The 21,824-nt window shown below is 43.8% G+C and overlaps 1 protein-coding gene across 1 annotated transcript in view; it reads right to left on the reverse strand.

The window, feature by feature from the left end:
* TTPA (alpha tocopherol transfer protein) overlaps positions 1-21,526 on the reverse strand; it is a gene marked incomplete at its 3' end in the record, with an annotated part of 45,020 nt that extends 23,494 nt beyond the window's left edge. The window contains 1 exon segment of the mRNA XM_073631701.1: positions 21,261-21,526. Coding sequence (XP_073487802.1) covers positions 21,261-21,464 — 204 coding nt within the window.
* Between the last annotated feature and the right edge of the window lie 298 nt (positions 21,527-21,824).

Here is a 21,824-nt window from a genome sequence, read left to right on the forward strand (position 1 = left end):
GCAGACATCCACTGTAGTGAACTGGTGCCTCCTCGCCTAGCGCAAGGAGGATGTGGGCGCCTGCTCCTGCTGACTCTCAGCCTTCCCTCCTGGGTAAGAACATGGGGCTTGTTATTCGGACGGCGCCCTCCCTAGCAGCCCATGAGAGCTACCAGGGGCCCAGGAGTCGGGGGAACGCTCCCCCTGGAAAGAACCGGCGGCCAGCACCCCCGTCTGAACGGACGCCCGGACAGGATAATGGCCCCTGAAGTTCTGGGGACACCACTTTACCCAGGGGCCTTCAGCTCTCAGGGGGGCTCTTCCAGTTTCTGCTTCCCCTCCTGAGGAAAGAATAGGGGAAACCCCCCCAGGAAGGATAAATATATCCGGCCAGACCCAGAGGCTTCCCAGGCATTTGGTCCGGCTCCCAGGGGGAGACCACCAGCCCCAGGCTTCGACCAGCCCCAGGCTTCGGGTCATTTGGAAAAAAACAAACGGTTTCACTGTGTAGGGAGAAACACAATCAAACACTGAGGATCAAGGGGATGGGTGGGGACTTAAAACAGCTGTTGATTGTGTTTCCTGTGGGGAGGAGCCTCTCATCTCTCAGGTGTGCCGTCCTGGAAGATGACTTGAGAAAGAAAGTTATTAAAATCCCCCCCACCCCCAGCTAAAGAATGATCTAGATCTATTTACCTAGGGGATTTATTAACAGAGTAAATACTCTGACCCATGCTTTTTCAACAATTGGAGGTTTTCTGACCTCCACAGCTGGAATGTGGGCAGGTGCTTCTATATCATCACGTACCATGCAGGACAAGCAACCACGTCAGCAGAAAGATCGCAGGACTGTGTAGTAAGGTGAGCATTACTCTAGCCCAGTGATGGCGAACCTTGGCACACCAGCCTCTCTCAACCAGGGTGCCATCTGAGGTAGTCAGGGGTGCTGCAGCATCCTGGTTGAGAAGGCTGCACTGTTCCCCAATTAAGCTCCCACTGTGCCGATGTACAGTTCGGATCTCCGCCAGTCTCAGCCCTGGAGCTCTGAACTGTACATAAGCACAGCGAGAGCTCAGTCAGGGGAAAATAGTGCAGAGCAGTGAATGGGGGCCTTAGACTGGGGTACCTCCAGAATGAAAATACTTTTAAAGGGTGCCGTGACTAAAAAAAAGTTGAGAAACACTGCTGTAGACCAGGTATCTCCAAACTTCCTAAACAAAGGTTTATGGTCCTTCAGATTTTAGGGGGACTGGACTGTGGCCATTGGGGGTAGAAAAGGTCCGGACGTCAGTGGTAAAAAGAAACAATACCCCATCGGTGTCAGTGGGAGGAATTATGCCCCATCATTGGGGTCAGTGGGAGGAATTTTGTTCCATCAGTGTGTCATTAGGCCCCATGGTTGGTGTCATTAGAAGAAATTGTGTCCCATCATTGGAGTCATTGGGCCCCATTGTTAGTGTCATTGGCAGAAATTGTGCCCCATCATTGGGCCTTATTGTTGGTGTCATTGGGAGGAATTGTGCCCCACCATTGGTGTCATTGGGAGGAATCGTGCCCCTTCCTTGGTGTCGGTGAGGGGAATTATGCCCCATTGTTGGCATCAGTGGATGAAATAGTGCCCCAAGGGCCGGATAAACAAAAGCAAAGGGCCAAATCTGGCCCCCAGGCCACAGTTTGAAGACCACAGAAGGAGAACTAGACCCTTTATCAGCTGAGGAAGGAGAGACTTTTTTTTTTTACTGCCCAATGTTAGGCTTTCATGGTTTCTTTTGACCAGATTTTTTTTAATTCATGCACACCAGCTTCAGTATTGGAAATGGTACACTTACCTGTTTTAATGCAATTGCTTCCTTGCTAGCCAGACCAGCAAGGTACTACTCCCATGCAACTCAGCAATTCCACAGAGGTAGGGAAGAAGTTCTCAGGTAATTCTACTGCTCTATCCCAGATCTCTCAAATCCTAGGCCATTATCTATTCCATCTATGCCACTTCCTTACAGCAGCTAGAGCTGTAATTCCCTGATACTGACAATCCACACAAATCCCCACCATTATGTAATGGGGGGCGCAACTAGACTTCATAATGCATCTAGAAAACAAAGTGCAGCAGAGTATGATATAATGGATCTATTCATGTATTTTTGGGCCACAGGAACAGTACTTGGACACTCTCCAGAGTTACTGAAACATTATATCCAACTAGGAAACCATTTTCTATCAATCTGGCGGTGAGGAAGGATTACCCACCGGCCCACTTTTTGCCTTTATTTTGACATTTCCTTTATTGTATTTTGTTTACAATGAAAAACCCAATAAAATCAGAACAAATAAAAAAGCCTGATGACATTGAAAACAGATAACACATCTAAGGCACCTTTAGCTGGGAAGGACATACCATAACTATGTCCCATTTGATGTTTGTATTGGTTAATGTTTTAAAGATGGTTCAAAGAGCAGGCTAATTGCATGTTGTGAAATGTAAATGATGCCACTCACATTTCCAAACCATTTGTTTGTGGAGTTTCACTCTACATTCTAGTGCACTCACCATGTCCATAGCTTGTATAACAAAACATAATTCGATCTTGGTGATTAGGTTAACGTTTCAAACAGGTTATGTAACTTCAAGTTCAATCATCAAGGAAGAAACATACTGTATAGCAGAAAAGCCAACCGATTTGGAAATAGGTACTGAAGGTATATACAGATTTCAATATGCAAGCAAGGGGCGTCTGTGGATAAAACAAACTGAAGCGCTGAATAATGCCCTTGCTTTAGGTGTAATGCCGCGTACACACGGGCGGACTTTTCAACGGACTTGGTCTGGCAGACTTTGACGGACTTTCCTACACACAATCAACCAAAGTCCGACGGATTCGTACGTGATGACGTACGACCAGACTAAAATAAGGAAGTTCATAGCCAGTAGCCAATAGCTGCCCTGGCGTTGATTTTTGTCCATCGGACTAGCCTACAGACGAGCGGACTCGAGTCCGTCGGAAAGATTTGAAACATGTTTCATTTCTAGGTCCGTCGAACTTTTGGGGAAAAAAAGTCAGCTGGAGCCCACACACGATCGAATTATCCAACGGACTCCAGTCCGCCAGACCAAGTCTGCCGTAAAGTCGGCTCGTGTGTACGTGGCATAAGCCATTTAAGTACCTCATGAAGCTTGGCTGGAAAACTCCCAGGAGAGGCCCAGTTGTGACTGTTCACCTTCACCATCACATGAGTGGAGTCTCAAACTCTGAGTTCAGAGCTGCTGCATCAGAGGAGAGAACATGCATGTGAGGGGGGTTTGAATTCCAGAAAGCGCTCACTCCTGTGCTAGTGAAGGTGAGCAGAAACAGCTAGGCATCGCTTAGCAATGTCCTGGGAGTTTTCCAGTCAGGCTTCATGAGCTACAAAAAGTCTACACCTATAGCAGGGCCATTATTGAATTTTGGTCAAAGCTACTGTCAGGTCACCTGAGACCAGGTGACAGATGCACTCCGTAGGAGTCAGGAGTGCACCGCTAAGGTAGTGGACCCTAGGACTGACTGCTGCGGGTTGAACCCTGGGAGGTTCAGGAAGCAGGTCTACTAGATCACTAACACAGATCCCAGTGGGAACTAGAGCATAGATTCCCCAGGGCGTGGAGTCTAAGAGCCAGCAGATGTTCACCAGAGCCTCTAGTGGTGAGGATGGACTGCGCTGCAGTCTGGCTCCAGGTCACGGCCCCCAGGGTCTCACAGCTCACAGCAGACTACAAGAGATCGAGGAAGGAAGCAGCAGGCTGGAACAACAAGGATAGTAAGGGGATAGGCCAAAGTCGGGGCGACTAGCAGACAAGGACAACAGAGTACAGGCCAAAGGTTCAGGGTCACAGGCAAACAGGGATAGTCAGGGACATGCCAAAAAGGTCGGGGTCACGAGCAGATAGGAAGAGTCGAGAACACACCAAGGTCAGTAACAGAAACAAACGTAGAGCAAGCAGGAAGCCAAAAAAACAATGCTTGAAGGTTGGCTTGCAATGCCCAGGTTAATATAGTGTTCCTAATTAGAGACCGGGGTGGAGCTATGCTGAGGGAAGATTATTTAAACAGTCAGGTGAGGGTGGCTGACCTCTAAAAAGGTGAACATAGAAGGAAAGGTGAGCTGACAGACACACATTACTGCATAACCATGACAGCTACATAGCTTGTTTTTATCTACATAGGTAGTTTTTTGGTAAAGGTGAACTATGCCTTTAAAGGATATCTAAACCCACAAACAATCTATAAATTGCAACTTACCACCCCATTTCCTAAGTGTTGTGGCTACGCTAATTTGCTTTTTTCAAGCCAAGTACATTAAAATTCTTTCTGCTAAAACACCCTGTGCGCCAAATTGCATTATCAGCCTTCTTAGCTATATTCTGTGAACTACAATACAACTCCCCTCTAGAGATAAAGAGGGGAAGGTGTTCTGTAAACCTAAAACACTTCCAGCCCTGGGGGGACAATGCTCCTTCATAGATACAGTAAAAATTAGGCAGGCCATAAACGGAGTGAGTTTCTTTCCTGCAATCAGTCCGCGGCGCAGGGCGTCACATTCACTTCTTCGTCAAGCGCCCCCCCCCCCCCCCCATGTCTTCTGGGACATGTGTGTGTCAAGTGTCTAATAAAAGTCAGCAGCTACAGTTTTCGTAGCTGCTGACTTTGATTTTTATTATTTTTAAACTATTGCAGTTCCTTTTTATGTTCCAATCATTTTGACAGGAGTGAAAATAATAATTTCAGTGACCACAAGTCCTCTGACATACAGTGTAACTACAAGAATTGTGCAACTGCTCACAGATCATGAGGTCACCAGGATAACCCTGACCCCAACTTCTCCTTATCGGTCAGCTGTACATATGCAGTACAGGATAAAGCTGACTTTCCCTGCTCTTTATCTGATCTTATCTGTTCTGTTATCCTCAGTTAAATATTGGCCATACATGGGTCTATTTTTACGTTCAGCCAGTGGGTTCAACAGAAAAGACTGAGATGTGGATGCGGGGTACCTTCCTGCTGTTTCATTGTATTCTGACCAAGGGACTCCCCTGACGTCCAGAATACACTGATCAAATGAAAATTTTCAAATAATCCGGTTCATTAGAGGGCGAATGGATCAACTTTTTATGAACGGGAATGGCCATACATGGATCAAAACTCAGCTGGTTCAGGAAGAACCAGACAAATTTAGTAGGGCTGCAACGAACGATTATTTTTATAATTGATTAGATGGCCGATTATTGTTTCGATTAATAACCTTAAAAAAAAAAAAGTGTGGTGTATAATTTAGTTAATATGTAAAGTTTTAAAAAAAAGGCAATTTATTCCTAAATATAAATAACCAACTATATGGTTAGGGTGCAAAATATCTAATCCACTCTGAGAATAACAGAGGAAGTATACTGTATATACTATTAGAGGATATACACTATTAAAAAGGGTGAATCTGGTAAATATCAGACTCGGAGATCGATTTTTTTTTTTATTTCAAAAAACAATGTCATCCTTCCAAACGTTCGTTTGATTTTCTAATCGTTAGTGGGGTCAAATCGACGTTCATTTTTAACCACAGTGACAGGAAAATTTAGAAATAATAGAAAACTTCTTGGTCAAAGGAATTTTCAGACAGTGTATGTGGTTTTCGCTCAGAAATTATATTCGTTTTAAAAACAGAATGTTAAAAACAAGTGAAAATTCAAACAACATTCTTTCATTCAGCGAATGTACAAAGATTTTTCGTCTGAAAATTGATCCATGTGGCCAGCATAAAGGCTCGGTACACACCTATGCCGTTTGCTTTTGATCTGTTTCTGCAGTGTTTTTTGCTGTGCGTTTTGATTTTTGCGCACTTGATTTTGCTGCAATTTGCGTTTTTGCATTTTTTTTGGCCAATTTGTTGTTGGGCAGATTAAAAAATACAAATTGCTGCAAAAATGCATTACATGCTTTTCTGCAGCTTCTCCATTGAAGTCTATTGAACCAAAACAGCACCGTTTTGCATTAAAAAAAGTCTGTGACCCTTTCCAAATATGCAGCGGCTGAAAAAAGCATAGATGTGAACATGTCCCATAGGAAACTATGTAAACGAACTGTAGTGCGTTTCTGAAAAAAAGCACAAAAAACAAAACAAAAAAACACGTAGATGTGAACCAGGTCTAAGACGTTTAGTAACATAATGGGGTTAAAAAAAAAAAAAAAAAATTAGCCCTTTATAGTACAAAAAAGAGCAGATAATCACTACTGTAAGGGGTTCATTTTTTTTACTGTAGAACTGTGAGAGTAATATTTACAGTAGTGTAGCTGCAGGCATCATTTAGATATTCCCACTGAAAGTCAAGGACGTCATAGGACGTCCTTGGGCTGGAAGTAGATAACTTCAACTAAAAGGAAATGTCTTTATGGGAGTTCGTATACTTTCCTGCATTCCTTTTATTCCTAAATCCAAGTAGGTTACATGGCTTGTTTGCTAAACTGACCCAGGTTTGTACTTGTAAGACCCTTTAGGCTGCATTCACACCTGAGCGTTTCAAAGTCATGCGTTTTTACCACGATTTTGCCGCGTTTTTGTTCAGGTCACCAATGTAAAAGGCAGAAGAACACCTGGAATCTGCCCCAAAGAAGCTTGGGTTCTTTTTTTGAGCTTAGGGCGTTTTTCAGGCGTTTTGCTTCAGGTGACAAAACGCTCAGATGTGAACAGGTGCCATTGAAATGAATGGGATTTTGCTTGTTGGGCGTTTAACGAGCGTTTTTGTGAGCTGAAAACGCTCAGGCGTGAATGCAGCCTGAAAGATGTGGATGAATACAATTTGCAGTTATTTTCATTATAAAGAGCACATTAGAAAAAGAAAAGGGATGGGCCTGAACAAGCCTTAAATGACATTCCATTTGCAGGACAGGTATTAAAAATTATGATTTTTTTTTTTAATTAAACAAAAGATATAAAACTGATCAGAACAAATGCTTAGTTCTTGATATTCATTGAATTAATGAAATAGCCTGGAAACCTGGTTAGAAAAAGTGTCATGTTGCTTAAAAACAATATAATATGATTAATATCTTCAGTGTTGAAACTGAAAGTGAAGAAATGTGACAGTTGCCTATATGTGTCCAGACACAGGGGAGATGCCGTGATTTCCTACCACTTCCCCTACTGACAGCTCAGGGCTGTATGATGCAACCGATATGCTATGGAAATCCTATGCCGCTTCCTGACAGCAATACCGGTTTTTATAGCCACATGACACATGAATGAATTCTCTTCTGTAACAAAATCTTTACAACTGAACTCCAGGCAAACTGTTAAAAGCGGAACTATGCTGCATTTGAGCACCACAAACCAAAAACAAAACTGAATTCATTTTTATCATTCAAAGAAAACTCACCCATCCGTGTCTTATTATGCTGAGAAATCACTTAGAAAAAAAAAAAAAAAAACACGAAACCACCCCCTAGCATTACTGGTTGCGGCCATCTTAGGTAAGGTCAGATGATTCATGCATTTACTTCCTGGAATCCATCTGCCCTTAATTCAGACATGCGGACAGGAGGGTGTGCTTATCCGAGACTCCTGGGACGTATGACACCATTTGCCTAGATCTGGAAACCAGGAAATAACTGAAGACATGTAAAATAAAAAGTAAAACGATACACTTTTTTATTTACTTCTTAGGCCCCTTCCACATGAGGCGGATCCGCTCAGTGGGAAATCGCTCCGTTGATCTCCGCTGAGCCGGCGAATGAAAGGTTTGTCTCTGCTCACTAAACGGGGAGGGGCCTGTCAGAGCGCCGCTGATTCCTATGGTGAGAGACAGCATGTATGTTTATAAGATTTCATCTGATCCAATAAGAGGGATCGCCATACGTCTGTTTTTAGCGGATCGGATGGCAGACATCTCCGCTGACATCTGTCTCCCCATAGGAGCCAATGGATGACCCGCTCGGATCCACCTGAAAAACAGACAGGCAGATTGGAGCGGGCTTGTCGTGTGAAAGGGGCCTTACATAGCTGGTAAGGTTGAAAGAAAAACACCAGTCCAATCTATGGTGTGTGTGTGTTTATGTTAACAGTACATTGTATATCCCGGTATGTTTTGGTCATTAAGGTGCCAATCTAATAGTTTTTTTAAATTATCGACACGCCCTGCTGATACCACCACTTGTGGAAAAGAATTCCACATCCATACCGCTCTGACAGTAAAGAACCCTCTATGCAGTTTAACCAGTAGCTGCCCGCCCACTGTCATATGACGGCGGGAGGAGGTAGCTCTCGTTGTGGGCAGACATCATATGACATGACCGCCTTCCCGAGCCACTAGGGGACGCGCACGCCGCGTCACTGGGGACCAGATTCACGCGCTCGGCGGCCGCGATGTCCACCGGGCACCCGCGATTGGCCAGCGACTGAGCAGGACCGTGGATCTGTGTATGTAAACACAGATCCTAATCCTGTCAGAGAGGAGACCGATGTGTGTCCCTTGCACATAGGGACACCGATCGGTCACCTCCCCCAGTCAGTCCCCTCCCCCCACAGTTAGAATCACCTCCCTAGGACACACATTGACCCCTCGATCGCCCACTAGTGTTAACCCCTTCCCTGCCAGTCATATTTACACAGGAATCAATGCATTTTTATAGCAAGATTGCTGTATAAATGTGAATGGTTCCAAAAATGTGCCAAAAGTGTCCAATATGTCCACCACAATAAAAATCGCAGATCACCGCCATGACTAGTAAAAAAATAAATAAATAAAATCCCCTATTTTGTAGACGCTATAACTTTTGCGCAAACCAATCAATATATGCTTATTGCGATTTTTTTTTCCAAAAGTATGTAGAAGAAGAAAACATATCGGCCTAAACTGAGAAAAAAATAGTTTAAAAAAAAAAAAAAATTTGGATATTTATTATAGCAAAAAAAAGTAAAAAATAGTGTTTTTTTAAACTTGTCCCTCTTCTTTTGTTTATAGCGCAGTAAATAAAAACCGCAGAGGTGATCAAATACCACCAAAATAAAGCTCTATTTGTGGGGGAAAAAATGATAAAAATTATTAGAGTGCAGTGTAACATGACCGCGCAATTGTCATTCAAAGGGCAACAACGCTGAAAGCTGAAAAATGGCTTGGGCAGGAAGGGGGTGAAAGTGCCTGTATTGAAGTGGTTAAGGTTAAACTGCTTCTCTTCCAATTCTAGTGAACGGCCACGTGTCTTATTAAATTCCCTTTCACTGAAAAGTTTTTTTTTCCTATGCTAGGGCTGCCAGTGGCGCATTTGTACATTGATATCATATCCCCTTCTCAAGCGTCTCCTCGCCAGAGAGAAGAAGTTCAATGCTAATAGTCTTTCCCCATAGCCAAGGTCCTGCGGTCCCTTTATTAGCTTTATTGTCCTTATGCTAGCAGCATAAGAAATAATAATAAAAAAAAAAAAAAAAAAAAAAAAAAAAATCAATGTTGATTGAGAGAGTGAAGTTCAACTTTAAAGATTTTTGAAAGCGGTTGTAAACTTCTGACATAAAATACATACAAAGCATATCCTTCTATACTGTGTACTTGCCTCAATCCAAAGCACAAATTTCTCTCCATTGTTTAGTTCCTCCATCATCGGGAGTTATTTCTGACAGGTTTTCTGGACTCCAATTGGTAAAAAAGGTTATTGGGTAAGGAGCTCCAGTACACAGCCTGTGACTGACAGCCTCAGCTGTGCATCATTCCTGTGTGCTGTGTGAAGGGGGTGTCCCTTCCCTCCAATCAGCTCTCAGAGCTCTCCTCACTGAGCTGTGCAGTGTGTGCGACTTCAGCTACGCCCCTACTTTGTGCTTCTGTGAAAAATCCTCTCAGTTTTACAAGACTGTACAGTAGAGGACAAATGGCTACAGATAAACAGGTACAATTTATGTGTATCCCCTGAGGCCAGTCACTTCACTAGGTATATGTAAGGGTTTACAACCACTTTAAATACTTAAACAGGAACTGTTAAAATTGCCAAAAGGAATTCAAACTGTATTTCTATCCATCCAGGTCTAAAATTTACACAGCTATGCCAGACAGTACAGTTGTGTTGGTGACCCTTTTTTTTCTCTATTGCAGGTAAGCAATACTTAGGCACCTTTTGGCCTTCAGGTTATAAATGGCAATGAAGATGCTTCAGTTGACAAGTTTGTCTCTCTCCTCCAGTCAGCATATTCTTTGTCAGTGGAGGAGAATACTACACATCTGATTGGCTCCTAGTGCTGCTGTATAGGGGATGACAAGAGGGGAATTGCAAGTCGTTGTCCTGTACTTACATGTGCATTAACAATGCCTTGAAAAAGTATTCACACCCCTTGAAATTTTTCACATTTTGTCATGTCACAACCAAAAACATAAAATGTATTCTATTGGGATTTTATGTGATAGACCAACACAAAGTGGCACATAATTGTGAAGTGGAAGGAAAATGATGGTTTTCAATTTTTTTTTACAAATAAATATGTGAAAATTGTGGCGCTGTATTAGCGGTGTATACACCTCTCCTACAGCGCCCCTGCCCATTGAAATCAATGGGCAGTGCCGAAGTGCCGGCGAAGCGCCGCTGCAATGGTTACCTTTCACATAAACAGATGTGAATGATCGGAGATGTTGTGGTACCACATATAGCGATAGGCTGGTCTAGGATGGCATTATAAGATATTACAGAAGATCACATTTCTGCCAGTTCTACATATAAGTTACTGTATTTGTTAAAATTTTACTTTATGTCATAAGGTGTTCCTGACATGTTTTATATATTACTCCCTACAATGTTAACTTACATCCAGGCTATAGATATTCAAATATTTATATATTCTTAAGGCGTTATTTACACAGATGTACCTAAAGTGTAAACCCTTTTTTTTTTTTCAAATAACCAACATGTCAAAATGACCTGCTCTGTGCAAGGTTTTTGCACAGAGCAGCCCAGATCCTTCTCTGCTTGGGTCCCCTGCCGGCGCTCCTGGCTCCCCCCTCCCCCACCGAGTGCCCACCATAGCAAGCCTCTTGGTCTGGGGGCACTCGTGTGGCCTTGCTTCCGAGCCGCGCTCTGTGAGTCTATTGACAGCCCTCCCCCCTGCTCCCTTCGAGTGAAGAGAGCCTCTACTCTGGTGCACATTGCTGGATTGAGATCAGGCTCAAGTATAAGGGGTGGGGGGGGGGGGGGGGGGCTTGGCTGCATTGAGAAGATTTTTTTTTTTTTTTACCCTAATGTAGAGAATGCATTAAGATAAAGCCTTCAGCATTTACAACCACTTTAGGTGTATGTCCGTGATTGCCCCCATGGTGTACAGGCGCTCGATGGATCCCCATGCAGGCAGTTCCACTCATGTGTCCGTGCAGCCGATGCATCCCAATTGACACGAATGAAGCTGCCTGCACAGGGAAGAACAGAACACCTGTGCATCCCCAAGTGGGCAAATACGGCCCTCAGACGGGTATACCCTTACAGAGGATCTTCCCCCTAGTGTAGCAGAGCGAGAGTCAGAAAAGTCCTGTTCGGGGGTTTTACACATCTCCCAAGCTCCTCTCATATACGTTTAGGGATCTCTGATCCACGGTCCAGTTTGGGTCTTGATCCTCTCCCCGGGTCAATTTATACTCACCTGAGATAGACAGACAAGGCTCTCATACCTGGGGAACGGACAAGGCCTGTCTGAGAGAACTGCTGAGATTGGTAAAAAGCAAACAAGCAGTAGGCTTGTTCAGCCTGAAAGAAGGGGCTGCATTTGTATAGTCAGAGCCAGGATATAGCTAGGATTTTGTTTTGGAGTTTTTGCCTTTTTCGTTTTTTGGAACTTTGTACAGCACTTGTAAAAAAACTTTGTAAATAGCACCAATAAACACTGTTTGGACACTGCCTCACTGAACTGGTATCTGTGCCTGCAAGTTTGCTCACCCCAGAGTGGGTGTACCTGCTACCTTACCCCCAACTCACACTAGAAACAAAAAAAAACAAAAAAAAAAAACAAAAAAAGTAAAAGTTAGCGGCTACAAATTCTGCAGCTGCTTTTGATAAAAGGACACATACTTAGGGTTTTTCACTAGTTTTTGAGTCCCCAGCGCCAGCATGTTTAGTGTGTGACTTCTTGCGGCTTCCCACTATGCATGCGTGAACCCCACTGAATTGTTCCACAACCTTCTGGGACCTGTGACGTGTCCCAAGAGGCTGTGGGCAGGGGTGCAAACTTCCGCTCACGTCGCTTAGGTACCTGCTCCCATATCCACTCAGAGTGCCTATCAAAACTAGGTACCCACTCCACCACCGCACCCTCCCCACAAAAAAATGTAATATGCCAAAAGTTGTAGAGGGGGGGGGGGGGGGGGGCAGAAAAGAGGAACTTCCCCTTTGGGTGAATCAGGCCTTAAAACCACTAAGGTTGCTATAAAACAAGCCCTCACTGACCTCTGTAGCTGTGAAACAATTCATCCTCAATATTCACTACAGAATCACCGAGGTCATTCAAGCCATTCTCTCAGCAGCTCAGCTCACCCTGTGCCCCTACCAGCCTTCTAATCTCTGATGGTCTACAGCTCTTCCAGTTATTTAAAAAGCCCCCAATTTTACCTGCAGCATCACATACTGTACATTTCTTACGCCTTGTTTAGACTTGCGCTCAACCGTGCATTTTTGTTGCTCACCAACCGCCCCCCCTGCTTAAAGAGGTTGTAGACCTCTCTGGGGAAGTTGTACCTATAGGTAAATATCTCCTAAACATACGTCGTCTAACCACTTAAGGACCGGAAGGATTTGCCGCCTTAATGACCAGGCCATTTTTTTGAAATACGACACTGCGTCCCTCTAATTGACAAGTGTGCGGTCGTGCGACATTGTACCCAAACAAAATGTATGCCCTTTTTTTCCCACACAAATAGAGCTTTCTTTTGGCGATATTTGATCACCTCTGCGGTTTTTATTTTTTGCGCTATAAACAAAAAAAAGCAAATCATCAGTTTAGACCAATGTGTATTCTTCTACATAAACCATTAAGCGTATATTGAATGGTTTGCACAAAAGTTATAGCGTCTACAAAATAGGGGCTAAATTTATGGCATTTTTATTATTTTTTTACTAGTAATGGCAGCGATCTGCGATTTTTAGTGGGACTGCGACATTGCAGCGGACAGATCGGACACTTGACACATTTTTGGGACCAACAACAATTATACAGCGATCAGTGCTATAAAAATGCACAGATTACTGTGTAAATATCACTGGCAGGGAAGGGGTTAACACCAGGGGCGATCAAGGTGTTAAATGTGGGGGGGATGGAACTGAGTGGAGGAGGAGAGAGATCTCTGCTCCTAATCAGTAGGAACAGCAGATCTGTCTCTCCTCCCCTGTCAGAACGGGGATCGATCCGTCTGTTTACATTGACAGATCCCCATTCTGGCTCTCTGTGGAGTGATCACGGGTGGCCGGCGGACATCAAGCCTGCCGGCCACGCGTATCGTCTCCAGCGTAGCACCCCCTATATCTCTTAAAGCGGCCAACGTACACCTACGGCGGCTCACCCAGGAGAGCCAACCTGCCGCAGTATAATGATGGCAGCTGGTCCTTAAGCGGTTGAGATATATTCTGTACAATGTGCCAATGATGTCATCGGCACATGCTCTATGAACATGCAGTTTCTTCAGTAGTGAAGTGCGGTGAACAATGGCTCCCATGCACATGCACAGGTGTGAGGTCACATGACTCTGGCCAGTCACAGAACTGGACTCCGAAGGAAGAGGGGTGAACGTGGATGCGGCCCACAGCAGGGACAGTGTGGGCTTCATTTGCAGGTAAGTGTCACATAATGTGCTAGTATGCAATGCATACTAGCAGGTTATGCTTTTACTTTTTGGGGGGGGAGTAAAATCCGTCATGGTTTTAAGCTGTAATAGGCAGTGGATGAGGATGTATACATGTTGCAGCCGCGTTGCTTTGCGGCAAGCCCACCAAATGCTACACATTCAATTCAATAAGGGTAAGCGCCGCAAATGTACGCAGTTGCGGTGCATCTGTCAGCCCAAATGGGGTTAAAACAGCGATGCCTCCTCACCTGTCAGTAGCAAGGGAGATTTAGACACGTCTAAAATTCTATTCACACTTGTGTGACATAAAAATCATGTCATTTCCATTGCGTCTTTACCCTGCGACTTTGATGCAATTTTGGTGAGACTTTGGCTTTGACCAATGTGATCATTTTGGTTGTGCACTACAAAGTCGTTAGACATGTGCGAAACTGAAAAAGTTGTTTCGCGTTTAGCTTCTTCATTTTCTAACGAATTCCAAATTTTCAGAACGATTTAAATTTGCATTGGTCAAAAATTGATTGACTGATTTGAATTCTGTGTGAGGGATAGCTGGTTGTTAAGGAGCCAGCCGCCGTGTTCTGAACAACCGATGACTCATCAGCTGTCAGCGGGCTTCCCCACTGACAGTTGAATGTAAAAAGGAAGAAGGAGGAATGCCGGCAATGAAAAATAAATGAATAAAATGGCGTGGACTCCCCAAAGTATATCAGGCCCTTCGGGTCTGGTATGGATTTCAAGGGGGACCCCATCCCAAAAATCCATACCAGACCCTTATCCGAGCATGCAGCCCGGCAGGCCAGGAAAGAGGGAGGATGAAAGAGCGCCCCCCCCCCCCCCCCCCCACTACATCAGGCCAGATGCCCTCAACATGAGGGGTGGATAAGGGCCTCTTACCCACAACCCTGGCCGGTGGTTGTGGGGGGGTCTGGAATTCTTTTCAAACGTTGCACCCAAATCGCAATATATATTTCCGTCCCCCACTGACTGCCATACGCTGGAACAGACAGATCAGTTTAGAGGTTACAACATCTGAATTTCTGTCCAAACTCCAAAGACATGCTGGTAGGTTAATTGGATCCTGTTTAAAATTGTCCCTAGTATGTATGAATGTGAGTTAGGGACCTTAGATTGTAAGCTCCTTGAGGGTGTAGGGACTGATGTGAATGTAAAATGTATATGTAAAGCGCTGCGTAAATTGACGGCGCTATACAAGTACCTGAAATAAATAAAAATAATATATTGCAGCCATTTGCTAAAATCATTTAAGTTCATTTTTTTCCCTCATTAATGTACACACAGCACCCCATATTGACAGAAAAAAACAGAATTGTTGACATTTTTGCAGATTTATTAAAAAAGAAAAACTGAAATATCACATGGTCCTAAGTATTCAGACCCTTTGCTGTGACACTCATATATTTAACTCAGGTGCTGTCCATTTCTTCTGATCATCCTTGAGATTATTATTATAATTATACAGGATTTATATAGCGCCAACAGTTTACGCAGTGCTTTGCAATATAAAAGGGAGACAATATAGTTATAATACAATAAAATACAAGAGGATTAAGAGGGCCCTGCTCAGAAGAGCTTACAATCTAATAGATGGTTCTACACCTTCATTTGAGCCCAGCTGTGTTTGATTATACTGTATGGACTTGATTAGGAAATCCACGCACCTGTCTATATAAGACCTTACAGCTCACAGTACATGTCAGAGCAAATGAGAATCATGAGGTCAAAGGAACTGCCTGAAGAGCTCAGAGACAGAATTGTGGCAAGGCACAAATCTGGCCAAGGTTACAAAAAAATTTCTGCTGCACTTAAGGTTCCTAAGAGCACAGTGGCCTCCATAATCCTTTAATAGAAGACATTTGGGATGACCAGAACCCTTCCTAGATGGGTCGTCCAGCCAAACTGAGCTATCGGGGCAGAAGAGCCTTGGTGAGAGAGGTAAAGAAGAACCCCAAGATCACTGTGGCTGAGCTCCAGAGATGTAGTCGGGAGATGGGAGAAAGTTGTAGAAAGTCAACCATCACTGCAGCCCTTCACCAGTCGGGGCTTTATGGCAGAGTGGCCTGACGGAAGCCTCTCCTCTCCTGTGTGTACATTAATGAGGAAAAACGATGAACTTAAATGATTTTAGCAAATGGCTGCAACATAACAAAGAGTGAAAAATTTAAGGGGGTCTGAATACTTTCCGGGTCCACTGTGTGTATATATATTATACACACACACACACACAATCTATCTCATATTCATGCAACTTTTTTGAGGGTTTACATTGAGGTCTATGGACCTCAAGTTGCATGAAAGTCGGACCAGAGTAGTGCAGGAACTACTTTGAAGTCGCTGCGACTCGAGGTTGCACAGATATGAATAGTTGTTATAGGGAAACATGGGGGAGTGACTTGTCATGTGTACAAGTGCGAATGATGCCTAAATCTCCCCTTATGAATCTGCAGTGATGTTGTGGCATGCTGGCCGTCAGTGTGCATTGTGCACTGAATGAACCAAATACTTTTCCCCCACTGACTGCCATATGCTGGAACAGACAGATCAGTTTAGAGGTTACAACATCTGAATTTCTGTCCAAACAAAAGCAGAAAGGAATGTCAATATCACATGATGTAAGATTTATAGCGAGATCAACATTATTCTAAAAGTGATTCAGGAACCAAACCACATTTACCAAAATACGCTGCCTTGTTGTGGGTAACCCCAGTATTCTACACTGTAACGAGGTGTAAGATTATAGATGAATGCCGTCTCCGTTTTCACAGTCCTTGTAAAATTCATGTGTGTGATGTAGTATACAGAATTCTTTACCAAGGGTATGGTATGGTCTCATTCCGAAAAAAAAAAAAAAAGTCCATAGCAAGTTTGCTATACTTCTGCCAAGCACTCCGCAGGCCCTGGGGCTGGAAGGGTATACAGAAAAATTGAATACGCAGAGTCTTGCTGGTTGAACCATGTCTGAAGTCAAATCTTATGGGTGCCAATCCAGATCTTTTAAAATGGATTTCCCCAATTGGCAAGTAACCTGTGCTCCACAAGCTTAAATTAAAAAACCAGTGCACAGTATGTATGGGTCATAATTTAATAGGCATGGCCACCATTACAGTAAAGTCTGAAAGTGCTCAAAGGAGAGACATATCTTCTCAGCCACTAGGTAGATAATGCTGAAAGTGTGACAGATCAGCAAAAAGGGTAACCTATAGTGGAACAAGTATCCCCCAGTCCTCAAAGCGGGGGCATCATAATCTCACCCTATATGTTTCGTCCTATGGGACATCTTTCTTCATAGACCCTAGGGAAACTTGCAGGAAGGAGCTTAGGTGGTGACACCATGACACCCACTTGGAGAACTGGCAGATGCTTGTTCCATTCTTGTGTTTTATTTCTGCTTGTGAATGCATGTCATTTTTTTTTTTTTTATATAAATTCAGTTTGGGATGTGTTAAACTATATGGACTCTCCTTGCTCTATGTGAGAGGCATTGTGTGGTATAAGAATCAGTCATCCTTTATTAGAGACCTGAGCAGTGCTTCCTGGAAGTATTGTGTACGATGCTATTATAGCCACTGGGGATTAAATGCTGATGTCATCCATTCATTTGGGATTTGGGTTTTGTCCCCCAAGCATTGTCAGTCCACTTATATTATTACTGTTTGTAGCATTGAAATGGTTTATGACACAACACATTTTTTTGGTTTACTTGCATAGGAGATTTTGCTAGGTGGTGCTGCCTGTCTAACCTGGCATCTAGCAATGCAATGCATTACACCCCGAGCAATGTGTACTCATGCAACTGGTATCATGTCTGATTGTAGTTGGGTCCAACCTCCAGTTTTTACTGCCCCCTGACCGCTAATATAAAAAGGAGCTTAAAGTGTTACTAAATCCACAACAGTAAAATCAGTCTGTATATGCAGTAAAGCATGCATGTTATGCTCACTATGTAACCTAAGGGGCTAATCCTCTGCATTGTGTAAAAAGGCTGTTTGAGCCTATCTTCTCTGATACTCCCCTTCTTTTACTGTCCCCAATCCATCTGCTGATAGAACAGAGCCTTGGAGGCACTCTGCACATGCTCAGTTTACGGTCCATTGCTAGAGAGTTTTTTTATTTTTGGAGGGTGCAAATGATCAGCAGAGGACCAATCAGCACTATCCAGATATAGGGTCAGGGGTCATGCAGCCTCATAGGACAGTCAGAGGAGAATGAAAACTCATCCTACAAGCTTTAAAAAAAGTTTGTTTTTTTAAATTGGTATCAGTTAGTGTGTTTTAGGCAGAATTGAAAAAAAAAATGCAAAATGCGCACTATTCTTTCTGGGCTGTACTACGGGTACAAATAACAACATAAACATATGTGGTATCGCTGCAATCTTCAGGAGCAGAAGAGTTTATTATGGGATGTTCTTTAGTGGCAAAATTATGAGAATAGCAAGAGATATACAGCTACATTTAAAAAATCAGGGAGGTATCCATTACCATTTACCACCAAAAAAAAGCCCAATTTGTCCTGAAAAAAAAAAAACAAGTTATAATCCACCTGGATACACTCAGTAATGATATGTGCAGTTTAACTTACACATATCAAAGTTGCAAAATTGTGCTTAGGTATTTAGATTTGTTTTACCCTTAGGTGTGAAGGGGTTAAGTCACACTCTGCAGAGCTTAGGGAGGAGAGCTCTGACAGCCAGGGTGGAATTGATTTGAATCATAATTTTTAAATAGCAACTGTCATCTCTGCCCCGCAGTGGCTCCTCCTCTGACCCGCTGTTGACTCACCAACAGTCCCATTTTCAGTAAACTCATTCAATGAATCCAAGCACTGAAAGCTGAGATAACATGCACTGCATTGATGCATTAACACAATTTCACAGTAACCATAAGATAAAGTTCAGGAATATCCCTTTATCTCATTGTTTTTCAAATCTATGTACACAACAAACTGTATGATTAAATCAGCTCCAATATCTCCGTTTTACTAACCTGACAGCTTATTATTCTAAATGGGAACCCTTCATTTTTTTCCAAATGTTAAAGATTCTAACTACCAGCAAAAATAAGTCCTTACATTTAAAAAGCACATTTCAGATCCATCATGGCAGTGCCTGTTAGCGGGCATCTGCTCACCTGCTGCTGCCATGTCCCTCACCTTGTTGTGTCACTGCCACATCACCAGCCGTCCCATTAAAGTTGAATGGGACTGTCGGTGAGTCAACAGCGGATCAGAGGAGGGGGCTCTATTTAAAAATGATGATTTAAATCAAATCCACCCCGGTCAGAAGTGACTCATACATGACACCCAGATGATGGGACTTGTAGTTTTGCAATAACTGGAGGTCCGCTAATTGCATATCCCTGCTATAGAGGGATATGCTTTGTTCATATTTAATGTCTGAGGTTTACAACCTTAAAAGCGGTAGTATACCCAGCTTTCTTATTTTTACCTACAGGTAAGCCTATGATAAGGGTTACCTGTAGGTAAAATGAATATATCTTAACCACTTCAGTACCAGGCACTTACACACCTTCTTGCCCAGGCTAATTTTCAGCTTTCAGTGCTGTCACAATTTGAATGACAATTGCGCGGTCATACAACACTGTACCCAAACTAATTTTTTATCATTTTGTTCCCACAAATAGAGCTTTCTTTTGATGGTATCTGATCACCTCTGTGATTTTTATTTTTTGCGCAAAAAAGATTTTTTTGAATTTTGAAAAAAAAAAAAGTTCTTTGTTTCTGTTAAAAAATTTTTGTAAATAAGTACGTTTTCTTCTTCAATGATGGGCACTGATAAGGCCGCACTGATGGGCACTCATAGGCGGCGCTGATGACACTGATGGGTGGCATTGCTGGGCATCACTGAATTTTTTTTTGTTTTCATAATGGTGCCAGTCAGTGCCCGTGTTGGCACATGTGGATGGCCATGGGGGATGTACCTGGCCATCCACATGTTATGTGCTTCCCTGGTGGTCCTGACAGCTTCCCTGGTGGTCCAGTGTGGGCATCCGAGGGGGGGGGGGCTGCACTGATAAACAATCAGCACAGACCCCCCCTGTCAGGAGAGCCGCCGATCGGCTCTCCTCTACTCGCGTGTCAGTCAGATGTGAGTGAGGAAAAACCGATCAACGGCTCTTCCCGTTTACATCATGATCAGCCGTGATTGATCCGTCTGAGGCTCTTTACCGAGATCAGTACAGCGGTGTATCAGACTGACACACCGCACCACTGATCGCTGCGATGCACGCCTCCACGGGCGCACGGAGGCTGTTATCCTGCAGGACGTCATAAGACGCCGTATCAGGGTAACTGAACCACCGCCTGGCTGTCATTCGGCTATAGGCCAGGCGGGAAGTGGTTAAACCTGTCAGGTTTAGGAGATATTGACCTTGCATGCAGCAGCCGACGTAAGCGGCGCATGCGCTCTGAAGGTCCGGTGTACTGCGATGGAACTTCAGAGCTTCTTGTTGGAACTGTCATCATGGAGGAGGAGGGCCGGAGCCCGCGATCCTGAAAGAAAGGACGGGTGATGTCAGCCCTCTCAGTGGTGACTGGGCAGTACTGAGAGGGCTTAGTTCTAAGGCATTTCATAATGTGCTAGTATGTGACGCATACTAGCACATTATGCCTTTAACTTGTAGGGGTTTTTTTTTTTTCCCCCAGCAGGTTTATAACTGCTTTAAGCAATAGAGTCCTATTTAAATACAACAACCAGGACCCCACTATAGAATATACAGCCCTCCTATAGAACATTACACCCCCCTAAAGAATATACAGCCCCCTATAGAATATTACAACCCCCTTATAGAATATACAGCCCCCTATAGAACATTACACCCCCTATAGAATATACAGCCCCCTATAGAATATTACAACCCCCCCCCCCTATAGAATATACAGCCCCCTATAGAATATTACAACCCCCCCCCCCCCCCCTATAGAATATACAGCCCCCTATAGAATATTACAACCCCCCTATAGAATATACAGCCCCCTATAGAATATTACAACCCCCCCTATAGAATATACAGCCCCCTATAGCATATTACAACCCCCCCTATAGAATATACAGCCCCCCTATAGAATATTACAACCCCCCCCCTATAGAATATTACAACCCCCAGGACATTGGGTACAGAACATCGTGTCCTGATCCTCCGCCTGTCTTATGAAGAGGTGAGTGTTGTGATAAGAGTTCACTGACTAAAGGTCCCCAGACTGTAATCTCATCATATAGTACAGGGAGATCAGTGACAGACAACTCCACAATGGAGGGCTGTGTATACATTAATATATATATATATATATATATATATATATATATATATGTGGGTTCAGGGTTAGAGACCTGTAGATTTCAGGACACACTATCCATACACACACACACAGGGTGATCGGACACAATCCGCCCTGAGTATACACATCGGACTCCCCAATATACCTTGTACGCCAGCTCTATACAGAAGTCCCGGGCTCGGAGGAACCGGAGCAGGAAGTCATCGGACAGTCCATGAGACCAGAGACCGCCGTCCTCCTCCGCTCTGTGTCTCAGCAGTCCGAGGGCTTCTATCACCACCGCACTCCGCTCCGGCAACAGGTTCAGCTCCGGGTTTCCCTTCACAAAGTCCTCCCGATCCTCCGACATCTTCCAGCACAACACTGACAACTCCACTGGAGGAATCCTCCGCCTGCGGGGTGTGAGAGCCACTGTGTGGGCGGGGCCAGACAACACGTGTAAGCGCCACGGACACGCCCCCTCCTCCTCCGTACACACCAATAGTAAGTATTATGTGTGATCAGTGAGTAGGGAGGACTTGTGATTATAACATCTCTATAACCCAATAATAATACAAATCCCCGAGCTATGAAGACAATAAATTGAAAACAGATATGTGTTTTGGGCTACTGCTGTACTGCAAGGTAAAAAAAAACCCAAGTGAATGAATGTTATATTCAGCGCTGCTCCAATAAACAATGAATAATAAAGTGCCTACATTAATATAAT

Source organism: Aquarana catesbeiana, linkage group LG05, assembly GCF_042186555.1.
Source record: "Aquarana catesbeiana isolate 2022-GZ linkage group LG05, ASM4218655v1, whole genome shotgun sequence".
NCBI classification, from domain to species: Eukaryota; Metazoa; Chordata; class Amphibia; order Anura; family Ranidae; genus Aquarana; species Aquarana catesbeiana.